Genomic DNA, 14,894 nt, shown 5'->3' with positions numbered 1-14,894 from the left:
ATATGTGATTGTATTAAATCTCAAATCATATTAACGCATCACAATCAAGATCAATTATGAGGACCTATTTACCAAACTCCTCTATTCAACATAACTCATCCATCTCCGTTCTAAGCCCACAATTAATCCAAGACAGATAATTAACTTGCATGGCAATGATATAAAACAGAATAAATCTTTCTCCAAACTCTTCAGCATATACAATAACATTAGGTTCTTGTCTCCACATCTGCTCATCCCAACCGAATACTGATAATCATCTAAAACATTTCGTAACAGAAAGATACTATAGCTTCCCTATAAATACCATTTACTATGTCACCTTCAGTTAGTAGAATACATAATACCTAATACTTAAATGTTCTTACAGAATCCTCTCTATTCTTCTATTTAGTTTTTGCTATAACTTAATCATGTTAACTCAATATGGCGCACCTGCTCTTGCCTATCACACAAGTTCCAAGGTCTGCTTGCTTGTTGTCAGGTGAGAGTTCTCTAAAGTTTATATTAAGAACGCAGTATCCACAGTCAAGGCCACTTTTTTAGTGGCAAGTTACTTCAATTATTTATCCGGTGAGTTTCTATATATGTAATTTTATACTAAACTAAAAGCATAACACATTAATTTGTTACATAGATAACACTCTGAATAATCCTATTTACAAATCTATCAATATCTTTCATCTATTTTTCATATTATTCATTCTTATCAAATTCTCCCTGATTCGACTGTGGCACATGTAAAAGCATTAAGTTCAATAGTTCAAAAAAAGCACATGAATACTAATTTGATGAATAATAATGTTTCAAGTGTTGTGTATGAAATAATCCCTGCAAATGGAACATTACTACTAATAATTGTGCAATAGAAAAATAAAAATATAAGTGAGTCAAATTACCAGTAGGAACATTGGAAGCAACATTTGATAGGAGAAGCACAACAAGAGCGAGCACAGCCATTCCAGTTGCATGGTTAATCCTTGCATGAGGTTCCATGAAGTTCCAAAAAACACTTGGTATTCCTGTTCTGTTGAATCCTTCTACAGTGATGAACATGCCGCAGAAGAATATTAATAAAGAATATGAAACCTGAACATAGTTTGGGAACAAGAGTGTCAGGATGCAAAAAATAATTAAATGCGTAAGAATTGCCTCACATACCAACCAATTCTTATGTATCTGTATGTCTAACATCTAAATTTTATTTTCTATGTTTTTACCACCCAAATTTTTCATCTCATAATAAAAATATCATTATTTTAACTTTTAATATATATATATATATATGTAGTTTAAAAAAATATGAAATCAAACTGATCCCATATTTTTCATAGTTTAAATGAAAGAGCACTATATCTCAAACCCTATATCTATCCCGAAAGATAAACACAAGACTTGAGGATGAGACTTAATCAAATAAACTAAGAAATATATGACATCCGTTTGTTCTGCAAAATCATTTTATTTGCCGACAATTTCCCCTATTTAATATGAAGAATTAAATAGGGTTTATTTTAAGCTGGTTTCGGAAAAGCTTCCTATGAGGGCAAGCCTCTATAGTTAATTACATCTTAAATGACCGAAGTCACTTAATATATATATATATATACATACATACATGGATAAGGTGGCATATGTGTGTGTGCCTGTGTGTGTGGGAAAATTGAAGCTTATCATGCATGCAACTCTTCTTCCTTTCTTTATTTTTTTCTGAGTGAGTCATCAAGAATATTATTATGGTTCATCCAGCTTAATTATAAGTATTACAAATTTAGGTTAGATATCTAAAGGATTGCTCTGATTGATTTTTCGTTTAAATGAAACTCAAATCAAATTAAACAAGCTAGTTAATAAGCCAAGCCCAGCTCTGATGGAACTATAATCAAGTTAAGGTTGTACTAGAATGAGCTAGACTAAGATTAGATTAAAATTTATAAGCAAATATATAGTGCATATTCCCATAAAAAGTTCTATTTTCTCATGAATTTGTCAGTCAAAGTTGTCAAAGGTTGCTCTTCCAATTACAAAAAAATAAAAAAACTTGTCAGATGCACCCATCAAAATATACCAAAGCTAATTGTTACCTGAAACTGAAGTTGTTGGGGATTTAGTTAGAAAACTTAATGTACTTAAAGATGCATCTCTTCCCCTAATTGGAGTCCATGACTTTTTCATATATTTTGATAGCTATGGGCTCTATAAATCTATTAATTTCACAGCAAGCATTCCTTTACTCATGCTTTATAATTTAAATTGTGTGAGGTCTTTGAGAAAATAAGTATAATTCACATTTTTTATTACATTAATTTATACTTTTTGACAATAGCATAGCAAAATTTCCAAGCCTCTTTCTCTAAGCTCCCTTCTTCCTCTCTTCCTTTTTTGGTTTTCATTGGCTTGGTCCATATTTGGAACTAAAATTTATGGTGATATATGTCAGAATTACTGTAGAATGAAGGAAAAAATACAAATTTCTGACAGGCTTATCTTTTTCTTTCATAAACCATTATAGAGAATTCCACTTCTGAATAACATGAACAAGTATAGTTTGATTTTAAAATAATATAAATTTTGCATAATTACCTTATCAAGACAAGGCCCAGCATCCCTAAAATCAATAACAATGAGAACAAGCGCAGCAGTAATTGCAGTCCAAGACATGTTTAGCCCTACCAACAGAGCAGCCAACATTCCAACAGTAACCAAATACACACACCCTTTCAAGCACAAAGCCTTCCTGCTAATGCTCTTCTTCTCCACCTCAGCCCCAATCATCAAGCTCGTCTCTCTCCCACCACTCATCTGAACGCTGTTCTTCTCCTCTTCATCTCCCCCAACCTCCACTTGTGAATTCTGATTCGAAAGGTGTGACATTCTTGCAGGAGAAAACTTATGAAACAGGACCTCACCATCCACCACAGTTTCTTCAACCACCTCCTCTTCGTCCTTCACAGGGGACAAGGATTTCCAATACATACACAATAGAATTATGGTGTTTATCACTATCCCAGCAACCATTGCAGGAAGGATTCCTACTAGGAATTTTCCAAATGAGATCTTACTCTGTACTGCAATAACTAGATTCTGAGGGTTACCAATGGGAGTTGTGGTGGAACCAATATTGGCACTTGAGGCAAGTGCAAGCAAAAATGGTTTTGGTGGGAGCTTGTTTTGCTTTGCGAGTTTAAGAACGAATTCTGTTAAAACAATGCAGGTGGTGTCATTTGTGAACAGAGCGCTTGAAAAAGCTGAAATGATGCAGATTCTGCAGAGCAGGTCTCTGCCACCCTTGGATTTCCATGAAAGAAGCTGACTCAAGTATTTGAACATGTGGGCTTTTTCAAGGTAGATGCTGACAACCATGGTGCCGAAGAGGAGGCTGAGGATGGGCATGTCGATGGATGAGTAGGCTTGTTCAGGAGTTATGACACGGAAGATGACCATGAGAAGGGCGCCAAGGAGGGAGCCTGCTGTTCTTCCGATGGGAAGGAAAGGGACTGCTGGGAAGACTGCAAGTATCCAGAATATGCCAAAGGAAATGGAACCTAGCACTACCTCAGCTGTAGCAGCAAGGGCCATTTCGTGCTGAAGAGTAACCCAAGTAAATTGCAGTTCAAGGTTGAGATAAATGACATAAAAAAAAAAAGTTTACAGTTTGAGATTATAGAAAGTAATCCCCAAGTAAATTGCAGTTCAAGGTTGAGATAAATGATATAAAAAAAAGTTTGCAGTTTGAGATTATAGAAAGTAATTAGTGAGTTGGATGAAGATTGTTTGGAGATTGAAGGTACCCAGCTGTTGCAAGAATAGGGAAGTTATTATAATGGAAATGAGTACGTACTTGGATCTATCTGTGGGCAGATATATTATCTAAAGCATGATTTCTTGCCAAGGAGAGGCTAGCTTCACGGAAGAGTGGGGTGGTGTTTTAGAAGTACCATGTTTTGGTTGTTTATTGAGATTTACTGGCTTCCTTTATGCGCTTATATAGAATTTTGAGCTTTATTAATGGGGAGAGTTGAGTGCTGTTTATGGTATTTTTTTGCTGAATTTGGAAGATTTGATTGAAGCCTTAGTGATAATTTTTGCTGGTTGGGTACAGATGATGGATGAGATTTGAGCACGCCACTGTATAATTAACTGCTATATTTATTACCTGAATTTTATGGGTCCCATTTTATCTCATAAGAAAGTTATGACCACAAGGATTGTGGCTTCAAAATGAAACTTCGAGCACTCGAATTAAATGTTTTGATTGTTATATCAAGCTGTTAATAGTCATTGGATTGCAATTTGTGTGTCATTGTATTATTGGCTCTCTTTTAATTTTTCCTTTAAACGAATATTACTAAAATTATAAATAACCCTTCCTCTTTTGTTTTGTGCAAGACACACTCCACTTGTAATCTCTTTTTTGATATAGTGAATTCTCCTCATTTGCTCGTGATTTTTTCTATCTTGGATTTCCACTTAAAATATGTATGTTCTTTTATTTTTGTTTATTTCATTATTTGTTGTATCGATTTAATATTAAATTACAACAAGTGGTATTCGAGTCATACTTGATTTCAATGATGAACATAGTAAAGTATAACATTCCTCATTTAGATTGCAACAACAAATTTTCTCTTTGGTAGGTTAAGATGAGAGGAGTCTTAGCACAGATAGATCTTAACGATGTGCCACGTGGGTTTGAAAGGAAGCCCTCATCATGAATTTTGGAGGAGAAGCAACGTAAAGATTGAAAGGTTCTTTCTCAAATTCATTTTCATCTATCAAATCAAATTCTACTTGATGTTTGAAAAAAAAACCGTCACCATGTTATGACTCAAATTAAAGCAATTGCGCTTACAAAAAAGTATGACCAGTAAGTTGCACTTAAAGCAGTGTTTACACTCTCATAGAATGATAGAAGATGCATCTATTAATTGTCTTTAAGGAAATTGTCTCTGATTTGAAAGTCATAGAAGTTAAGTATGACGAAGAAGAGTTGACATTAATCTTATTGTGCTCACTGTCTTCATCATATAAAACATTTAAAGATAAAATCTTGTGTGGGTGAGAGACACTAACTCTAGATGAAGTATATGATGCTTTACTTTCTAAGAAGAATATAAATCAACTTTTGGATGAACTTGTTGCTCAAGAAGAAGACCGTGTCGTTCAAGATAGAACTGAAAATAGGAGTTTTGGTCCTCATACAAATAGTATATCAAAATCTAGAAATAATGAATAGATATACAATTACTGTAAGAAAAATGAACACATCAAATATGAATGTTACACATTATAGAATAAAAATAGAAAGACAACTTCAAATCAGAATGGCAAACAATCAGATCATTCTAGTGAAGCCAGCATTGTTGAAGAAGCTATTAATGATGGTGAAATCCTGGTTGTCTCCAAAGGAGAATCTTGTAATGATTGGATTCTTGATTCACCTTGCACATTTCATATGTGTCCTATTAGGGATTGTTTTTCAACATGAATAGTGTCAAAGGTCATCATGTTAATGGCTAATAATGATCCTTCTATGATAATCGGTGTCGTAACTATTTGAATCAAAATGTTTGACGGAGACATTAGAACACTTGGAGATGTGAGACATGTCCTGGATCTGAAAAGGAATCTAATTTCTTTAATTAATCTTGGTGTTAATTGGTATAAGTACTTTGGTGATGGTGGAGTTTTGAAGGTAGGCAAAAGATCTCTTATTATGATGAAAGGTCAGAAAAAGGTTGTAGGGTTATATGTCTTTCAAGTCTTTATTGTGGTAGGTGATGTAGCAATTACTACGTCTTTCATATTATAAGATGAAGCAAACAGACTTTGGTATAAGCGCATTGAACTTATGAGTGAGAATGGGATGATTTAACTGAGCAAAAAAAAAGACTTCTAAATGGTCAAAACATTACAAAATTGAAGGTGTGTGAACATTGTGTGTTTGAGAATTAAAAATGAGTTAAGCTCAATACTGATATTCACAATACTAATGAAATAGTAGACTACATGCATTATGTCCTTTGGGGACCATTTACACTACCATTTGAAGGATGTGTCAGATATATTCATTGATGATTTCTAAAAAAAAATTGGGTTTTCTTTTGAAGCAGAAGAGTGATATTCTTACAACATTTAAGGAATTAAATATCATGAACGAGAAGCAGATTGAAAAGAAAAACAAATGTCTTTGCATTAATAATAGGTTGGAGTTATATTCTGGAAATTGAATGTCTATTTCAAATCAGAAGGAATTATAAGAGACTTCACAGTTCGACACACCCCTCATCAAAATGGTGTAGCAGAGTGAATGAATAAAACTATAATGGAGAAGTTTCATTGCTTACTCTCCATTGCCAAGCTACCTAAACCATTTTGGGTTGCTTCTACAGCTTGCTAATTGGTGAATCCTCTCTTTCCATTGCTATTGACATAAGAAAAATTATAGGATATTTGATCAATTAATCCTAAAGATTACTCTAATTAAGGAAGTTTTCATTGCTCTGCATATGTTCATTTTAATAATGATTAGAGCCTAGATTTATAAAGTGTGTATTTCTTGGTTATAAAACTAGAGTAAAAGGTTATAAGTTATGCCGTTGAAAACCCATGAAAGTGATCATTAATAGAGATGTTATATTTGATGATTCTATGATGTTACATAAAATATCTATTATAGAATCTGAAAATGATGATCATGAAGAAATGTCTAGCAGAGAAGTGGAACTTCAAATTGAAACAAGTACATCCTTGGGCATAACTTCTGAGTCAAATTTAGAAAAATCATGATGACTTTGTTTTCCCACCTCACAACTACAATCATCACATTAATTTAATGTCAAGAAGAGAAATTAAGCCTTCGTCAAGATATGGTAAGGCTGATTTGGTTGCTTATGCTATAAATGTAGCTGAAGGTAATAAGTGTGGTGAAGAGCCTTCTATCTATAATGAAGTCGTGAATTCAATTGAAACTAATAAGTGGATGATGGCTATGCAAGAGGAGATTGAATCTCTACATAAAAATAAAACTTGGGATTTAGAAAAATTACCTCAAGGCAAGAAAGTTGTTCATTTCTAATGGGTGTTTAAGAGGAAGGAAGGTACACTAGGATTTGAAGATGCCCAAAATAAGGCTAGGCTTATTGGAAATTGAATCAGACAAATTCCAGGTGTAGAATTTATTGATGTTTTCTCTCTAGTTGTCAAACATAGCTTAATTCGAGCATTACTTGCTATTGTGGTTATGTATGATCTTGAGCTTGAGCAATTAGATGTAAAGATTGTTTTTTTTTTTTTTTGCATAGAGAGCTAGAAGAGAACATCTATATGCAGCAGCCTATGGTTTTCGTGGCTATAGAAAAAGAAGATCATGTTTGTTGGTTGAAGAAATCTATGTACGATTTGAAACAGTTTCCCAGGAAATTGTATAAGAAGTTTGACTCTTTCATGATTGCTAAAAATTTTTAGAGAAGCTATTTTGATAGTTGTGTTTACTTTAAGAAAAATACTAATGGATTATTTATCTACTTGCTCTTATATATCGATAACATGTTGATAGCTGATAAGAATAAAGAAGGTATCGAGATATTAAAAGCTTGACTTAACAGTGAGTTTGAAATGAAAGATTTGGGAGCTACAAAGAAAATACTTGGCATGGAGGTTAAAAGTGATAGAAATGCAGACAAATTATTTCTAAGTCAAAACTAGTACAATGAAATAGTATTAAATAGATTTAATATGCAAAATGCCAAGCATGTTATTACTCTATTAGCTGCGCATTTCAGACTTTCATCAGCTTTGTGTTTACAATCTGAGAATGAGATTAAATATATGTCTCAAGTTTTATATTCCATTGTAGTGTGATCTCTCATGTATACTATGATATGTTCTCATCCAAATTTATCATATGCAGTCAGTGTAATTAGTAGATATATTAACAATTTGGTTACGGAATATTGAAAAGTAGTTCACCGGATCCTCAGGTATCTATGGGGAACAAAAGATGTTTGTTTGTAGTCCGGGTCACTTACATGATTGGAGATCTTGATAGAAGGAGATCACTTACATGATACATGTTTATTATTGGTGGATGTGTGATTAACTTGAAGGCTACTTTACAAACAATAGTGACACTATCTACTACTGAAGTTGAGTACGTGACAATTACTGAAGCTTGCAAAGAAGCTCTCTAGTTGAAAGGTCCAATTGAATAGCTTAGTAAGGATTTGAAAATAACAACACTGCTGTGTGATAGTCAGAGTGTTGTTTATCTTGGCAAAGATCAAATATTTCATGAAATAACTAAGCAAATTAATGTTAGATATCACTTGGTTCGTGAAGTTATCGCTCGTGGGGATATTGTTGTGAGCAAGATCAGTACCCATGATAATTCGACGAATATCATCACTAAAGAACTTCTAATAGCTAAGTTTGAATATTGATTAAACATGGTTGGTTTATGATCATTAGGGCTTTGAGGAGAGGTGGAAAAGGTTTTATTCGTTACATTCTTTGGAAATTCTTGTCAAGATAGAGATTGCTAAATTTATGACTTAAATTTTTTGGATCTTTCTTCGTCTCATAAGGAAATTATGACCAGACGAATTGTGAATTCAAAATGAAATTTTGAGCAAACATATTGAAGGTATTGGCCGTTATATCAAGCTTATAATAGTTTTTAGAATGCAATCCGTGCATTATTATTTTATTGGCTCTCTTTTAATTATTTTCTTTAAATAGGTATTGCTAAAACTATGTATATCTCTCTTCTGTTTTGTGCAAGACATACTCTATTTCTAATCTCTTATTTGATGTAATGAATTCTCCTCGTCTGCCTGTGATTTTTTCATATTGGGTTTTCCATGTAAAATTTGTATCTTTTTTTATTTCATTATTTGTTGCATCGATTTAATATCAAATTACAATAATAACCTTATGTGAGTCTCATTTGTCGTCTAAACATCCTTGTAGTGGGACCCAATTCCTATGTAGTTACATATCAAACATCTCAACTTTGCTACTTTTTCCATTAATATCACCAAATTCTTTCATATCACATAAAAATACCACTAGTTTAATATTTAGCATGTATGTAAAAATTTGAATTTCGGTGCTGGGGGTGGGGGGGCGGCGCATGGGAAGGGGTTTCTTGTAAAAGTGTGTATTCCATACGGACGGTGTCCAATCCTGACCGTAAATCAGGTGATCTATGGTCAGGATATATTTCGGTAGGCCCCACCTAATCTTAAAAAAAATGAAATATACCCTGATCCCGTGATCTACGATCAGAATCGGACCACCAATAAATTCTCCAAAACCTGAGAATCTTTTAATCAGCCACAAACATGGCCTCGCATGCACGAAACACGAGTTATGGATCTGTGTCAGCGATCTGTCCCATTGGCTGTCTACACCTGCGCATGTTACTTCTCGCACGTGTCTGATAAATGCATGTCAGTCCGAGCGAATGGTTGCCCATAAATTTCAGTCAGAATCAAAATTTAAGCTGACTAGAAAATTATTTGTTCTGAACTGATAAATCAAATTTATTATGTTAAAAAAATAAATTTAATTATTAGTGTTAGACCAAATATTCAAACAATAATAATTTGTTAAATTCAAGATTTTTTTTTTTGGACGATTTCATACGACTCAAAGTTTATTTGGAGCAGCTACAGCTTATTGAATAAACATTGATAAGCTGATTAAAATTAATCTGTTGAGAAGCTAGATGAGAGCAACTACAAAATTTTTATTTTTTTGAAAAAACTAGATCGCAACTAGAAAGCTATCACCGCACATAAACATGTGCGGTGTGAAAACGTTGTTTTCAACGTTTTGAAAACGCATAAGCTAACAAAACACAGTTTACCCAAACAGACCAGGTGCGTTTTCAAAACGTCACCGCACCAAATAAACTGCCGCAAACGGACCCTGTCCTTAAGTTTGTGTAAATCTAACAAATTAATTTTTTTTTTAATTTTTACATTTATATCACCCAAATCAATGATATTAAATAAAAAAATATCTATTTTTTAACAATTGAAATAAATATTTTCATAGCATATATATATAAATTAAAGTGTAGGTGTTAGATATCAATACATAAGAATCGAGAGGTATGTATGTAAATATCCTCTCTTTTTTTTTATATTGTGTAATTATTTAATGATAAGCAGACTATCAATGTAAATTAGCACGACAATGTACACTTTAATAATTATCTATTAGTTTTGGCATGAAATGCTTGCTATTGGAAGGCTCTATGTTGGCCACCAGGCGTAACCCCTCAATCTTATGGCCTCTGGTGACTTTCCCGCTCTCCCCAACTCTTCTTCGAGGTCTATTCTTATTGCTCCATCCTATATAAATTAGGAAAGGCTCATCGCCTCGCATCTTTCGAGTTCATTTGGGTTTGGTCTCTCTTATATCCCTTCTTCTACACTACTGGAAAATCAGTTACAATTTTTGGCATGACCGACAACTTCGGCCGCGTCAAAAATAACATAACTTTTTTCCGACAGCTTAAAAATGAAATTTCAGGGATTTAATTTATGATTGTATAACTATTACTAAATCCGTCTCTTCTTCTTAGAAATTATTTCCGACGACATATTTAGACTTTACGACCGTATAAAACGTCAGTTAAACCCTGAATAAAACTGACGACCAAAAGTCATCAGTAATTAACAGTCATTTTTCCTAGTTCATAAGCTGACGAGTATGCCGATGGCTACGAGCCATATCTCAACCATCGAAAAGGATCTTAATTTATAGCTCTGCACCGAAAGCCCTCATTTCCTTCTTTCCCCTCTCCCATTCATGCTCGAAAAGCTCTTCGCCTTCCTCCTCGATTTTGCCAAAACCCTCACCTTCAACGGAGTTGAACTAATTGGGAAGACAACAAGGGGATCTCGACTTATAGAGAACATCGAAACTCTCATTATTCCCATCCCTCTGCTTAGCTCTTAGTAGGTATTCTTGTTCACACTATTATTTCTCTTCGCTCGTTCATATCTCGGTTTCTCCCTAAAAGCCATTTACCTCTCAATACAGTCGTCATTCAAGCTAGTTAGGAAGATAAGGACAAGATTGGGGCTAACAGAGACCATCGAAACACTCATCATTCTCATCCTTGTGTTCCGCTCCTACCTGTAACCAGTGAGGAAGGTAAGCTTGCTCGCACTATTATTCATCTTTGCTGAAACCAGTGAGGAAGACAAGCTTGCACACATCATTCTTTCTTTTCAATTTGTCTGTTTATGTATGGGATGTGTAAAGATATAAATAAATTTGTTATGTAAACTTTTCATGGATATACTTGCTTTGCATTTTGTCTCCAAGAGTGAAGGATTTAGGTTTTATGCTTTAGAATAAACCCTTGAAAAAATAAAAAAATATAATTAGAATGACATTAGTGTTGGATTTTATGAATTTCAATGAATTGGATAAATCTAAATTTCAGTAGTTTTGGCATTTAACATCGTAGTGATGTGAGCTCCGTCAAAGATCATTGATCAGTCGAACATTAATTTGAAAAACATCGGAACATGATCAAATATGAATTAAGAAATTTTTGAAATTAATATTTAGTTTTTTAGGCATTTGGCTGAATTTAACTTAAATCCATTATCTTACCTCCTTCTAATAATGTATGCCACTTTAACTACACCAACCCTCTCAGCAATTTATTTGTTTCCTGTTTTGTCTCTAAGTGTAAAGCTAAACATAAACCTAAGCATTCTCATCTCCACAACTTTTAACTAGATTACTTTCACACCTCTAAACATATTCTAAGAAGGAAATACTTCATATGTTGTAAGAACGTTCATCTCATCATCCATTGAGAAATCTAATTTTCATTACTAAAATGAAAATTTACTTCAAACATTATACTCTACAATGTTAAAAACATAACCTTCAAAATTAATTTCTATTTTGGCAATAGAAATTAGATTTCTCATTAGATGACGAAGTGAACACTCTTACATCATGTGAAATATTTTCTGCTCAGAATAGAGGTGTTCAAGTAATCTAGTAGGAGTTATTGAGACGAGAATACTTAGATGGATCAGTGGCTTTACACTTGGAGAGAAAATGTGAAAGAAGTATACTTATGAAAGGTTTGGTGTAGCTATAGTGTCAGACAAGATTACAGCCAAAATTTGAATTAGTGTTTGTTAATTATCAATTCTTGACAGCCATAATAATAGTAGATTGTTAACGTTACGATTTTGAGCTGAACTGTGGTCAACACAAAAAACATTTGATCCAAAACCTTAGCTCGTAGCTTGGCTCATTTATTTTGATCCAATCTCTGTCTAAGCCAAAATTTGAATTAATCAATTTTCAAGTTATCATCATTGTTCGAGCTATGTCAAATGTTCACTACTTCTAATGTTTTGATCAGTTGTTGTTACAAATTCACCATTACATCTATCATTGAAATTAGAGTCAATTTATTTAGTTGAATACACTTTATAATGTGTTTATTATTGTTAGGTTTGACCTCACTTTTGTGAGGGTTGTGCTTTCTTGGCCCTCACTAGTGCAAACTCAAGCCCCCAATCTTTGTTTGAGTGGTTTTAGGGTTTTGACCAGGTGAAGAACTAAAGTGACTATCAGGGAAACCGAAATGACCACCGAGAGCTAGACATCCCCCATGTCACCCAAATCAACCCAAAACCCGAAGGACTTGTCTATGGACTGACCCGACCTGCAATTACATAGTTAAATAAGTTCTAAAAGATGAAAAAAAACTTTACCCAATTTATATTTAGCGGCTAATGTGTAAAATAAGTACATTATAGAATTTAGAATTTTGATTAGTGCTTTATACACTAGGGGCACTACGCAAGTATATATATCGTTTCAAGTAATATAGAGTTTTCTTTAAAAATCATAGTATCGAACCCACAGGGAAGAATATAATTTTTATTTCAACTTAGAAGAATTTTTATGTAAACTTCAAACAAAATATGTAGGAGAATAATATCAAAATTTTTGTAAAGGGTTAAAAACTAAAGTATGCTAAGTATAATTTAAAGATAAAAGTAAATACAATTTTTTAAACTAGTTATTGTTGACCTCACTTTTAGTTGAGGTCTAGTTTCTTCTTTAAAAGTCTTATATCATTTTTTACTCACTGCTTTTGACGGCTTTTTATTAATCTGCCTTCTATAATCTTTGGATTTGCTTTGATTATCCTTTTAATTACCCGCATAAGTGATATTTCTTTAGCACAAATTAATATTGGAATGCCAAGCGATCAGAAGCCGAAGCAGAAGCCGGAACGGTAAAAAGCCATGCTTTTGACGGCCTTCTGATATTCTGCTTTGCTAATCCTTTTAATTATCCGCATAAGTGTGATTGCTTTAACAGAATGGAATGTCAAATGACGGAAATAGACGAGGCGGAAGCAAGATCGGCGAAAAGAGAACCGAACAGTAGAAGTGGAAGCGGGAAGGGAGTTGAATGATCATTTTTTATTATTTTAATAATTAGCATTTAACAATTCAAACTCTTTTTCACCCTATAAATAGAGGCTGGAATGAGAGGGTAGAGGTGGAGTTCTCAGCTGATCCAAGACTTCCCAGAATAAGAAAATCATCATGCGCAGCAGCGAGAAGTTACGGCGAAGAATTACGGTGAAGAGTTGCGGTACAGAATTGCAGCGAAGAGTTGCGGTAAAGGGTTGCGGCGAAGCGTTGCGATGACGAGTTGCGGTACAGCGTTGCGGCGCAGATGAAAATTGTCTCTGTCCTGCGTAGCAGGCAAGCAACGGGATCTTCTTTCTTATTGCGGCGAAGAGGAATGTCGTCCCCGTCCTGTGTAGCAGGCAAGCAACGGGATCTTCTTTCTCGTTGCGGTGAAGAGGAAAGTCGTCCCCGTCCTGCGTAGCCGGCAAGCAACAGGATCTTCTTTCTCGTTGCGGAAAAGAATTTCGGCAGGTCGTTGCGGCGACACGATGCGTTGCGGGGAAGAATTGCAGTGACGCAACGCGTTATGGTGGTACGTCGCGGCGATGCGTTGTGACTTGATGACGCGTTGCGGCTTGATGACACGTTACAGCTTGATGACACGTTGTGGCGATGCGTCACGACAACACGTTGTATGGAGCATCGTGGTGGTGCAACACTTTGGATGTCCAATGTCACGTAAGAATGTTACCTTGGAGATAAATCGTCGGTGACCTTTGATTAGGCTGGGGCTATGCATCATAATATTACTTGATGATGTTAATTTGTATGAGAGGAGCCAACGAAAGTCTACTGAGGACTTATTAACCCATCCGAGGTTGTTTATGGATCAGTGCTCGCTTATAAATCTGTGTGGAAGGGATCATGTGTAGTCCACTAAGGATTGTTAACCTATCCAGGGTTGCTTATCGGAGTTAAAACTCGACGATGTTAACCCATATGGAAGAGGTTAGATCAAATCCCCCTAGGATTGATCGTGCTCTAACTAAGATACAACCGAAGTTGTGTATTTCTTGGGTAGAAAGCATGAGATGGCTCGTTGATGAGCCCTTATACTTTAAAAAGATATTTTTATGTATAGGAAAGTAAGTGAATAATACTTAAGATACATTGATTATGCATGAGTTGTGATGTAATAACATATGTGGATTACATGACTGGGGTATTACTGATAATACTTGCGAAGATTTTCTGCATTCCAAGTCCGGGGCAGAATTTTCCCATATCAATCCTTGAGTTTGAAGGTTTCAGGCTTGATCATGGTAGCCACGATATATGGGTCTTCCCAGAGAGGTGATAGTTTATTGCGTTGGGGACCATGACCGGCGGCTTCAATGCTACGCAAGACCAGGTCACCGACGGAGATAGGTCGAGGTTTGACTCTTCGGTTGAAGTAGCGAGCAACTCTTTGGCGGT

The 14,894-nt window shown here is 34.7% G+C and overlaps 1 protein-coding gene across 1 annotated transcript; it reads right to left on the bottom strand.

Annotated features, from left to right (window-relative positions):
- Nucleotides 1-145: 145 nt before the first annotated feature.
- LOC110035852 (putative transporter arsB) lies at nt 146-3,636 on the bottom strand (the record flags this gene model as incomplete). The annotated part of the gene is made up of 3 exons (XM_020740166.1): nt 2,584-3,636; nt 900-1,089; nt 146-249 (listed from the first exon to the last, which is right to left on the bottom strand). Coding segments are annotated over exons 1-3 (1,290 nt in total), but the record flags the coding sequence as incomplete, so codon positions are not given.
- Between the last annotated feature and the right edge of the window lie 11,258 nt (nt 3,637-14,894).

Source organism: Phalaenopsis equestris, unplaced genomic scaffold (genome assembly GCF_001263595.1).
Source record: "Phalaenopsis equestris unplaced genomic scaffold, ASM126359v1 Scaffold200310, whole genome shotgun sequence".
Classification (NCBI taxonomy): Eukaryota; Viridiplantae; Streptophyta; class Magnoliopsida; order Asparagales; family Orchidaceae; genus Phalaenopsis; species Phalaenopsis equestris.
Note: the sequence above shows the minus strand (reverse complement) of the source record. Positions and strands in the feature narration are given on the sequence as shown.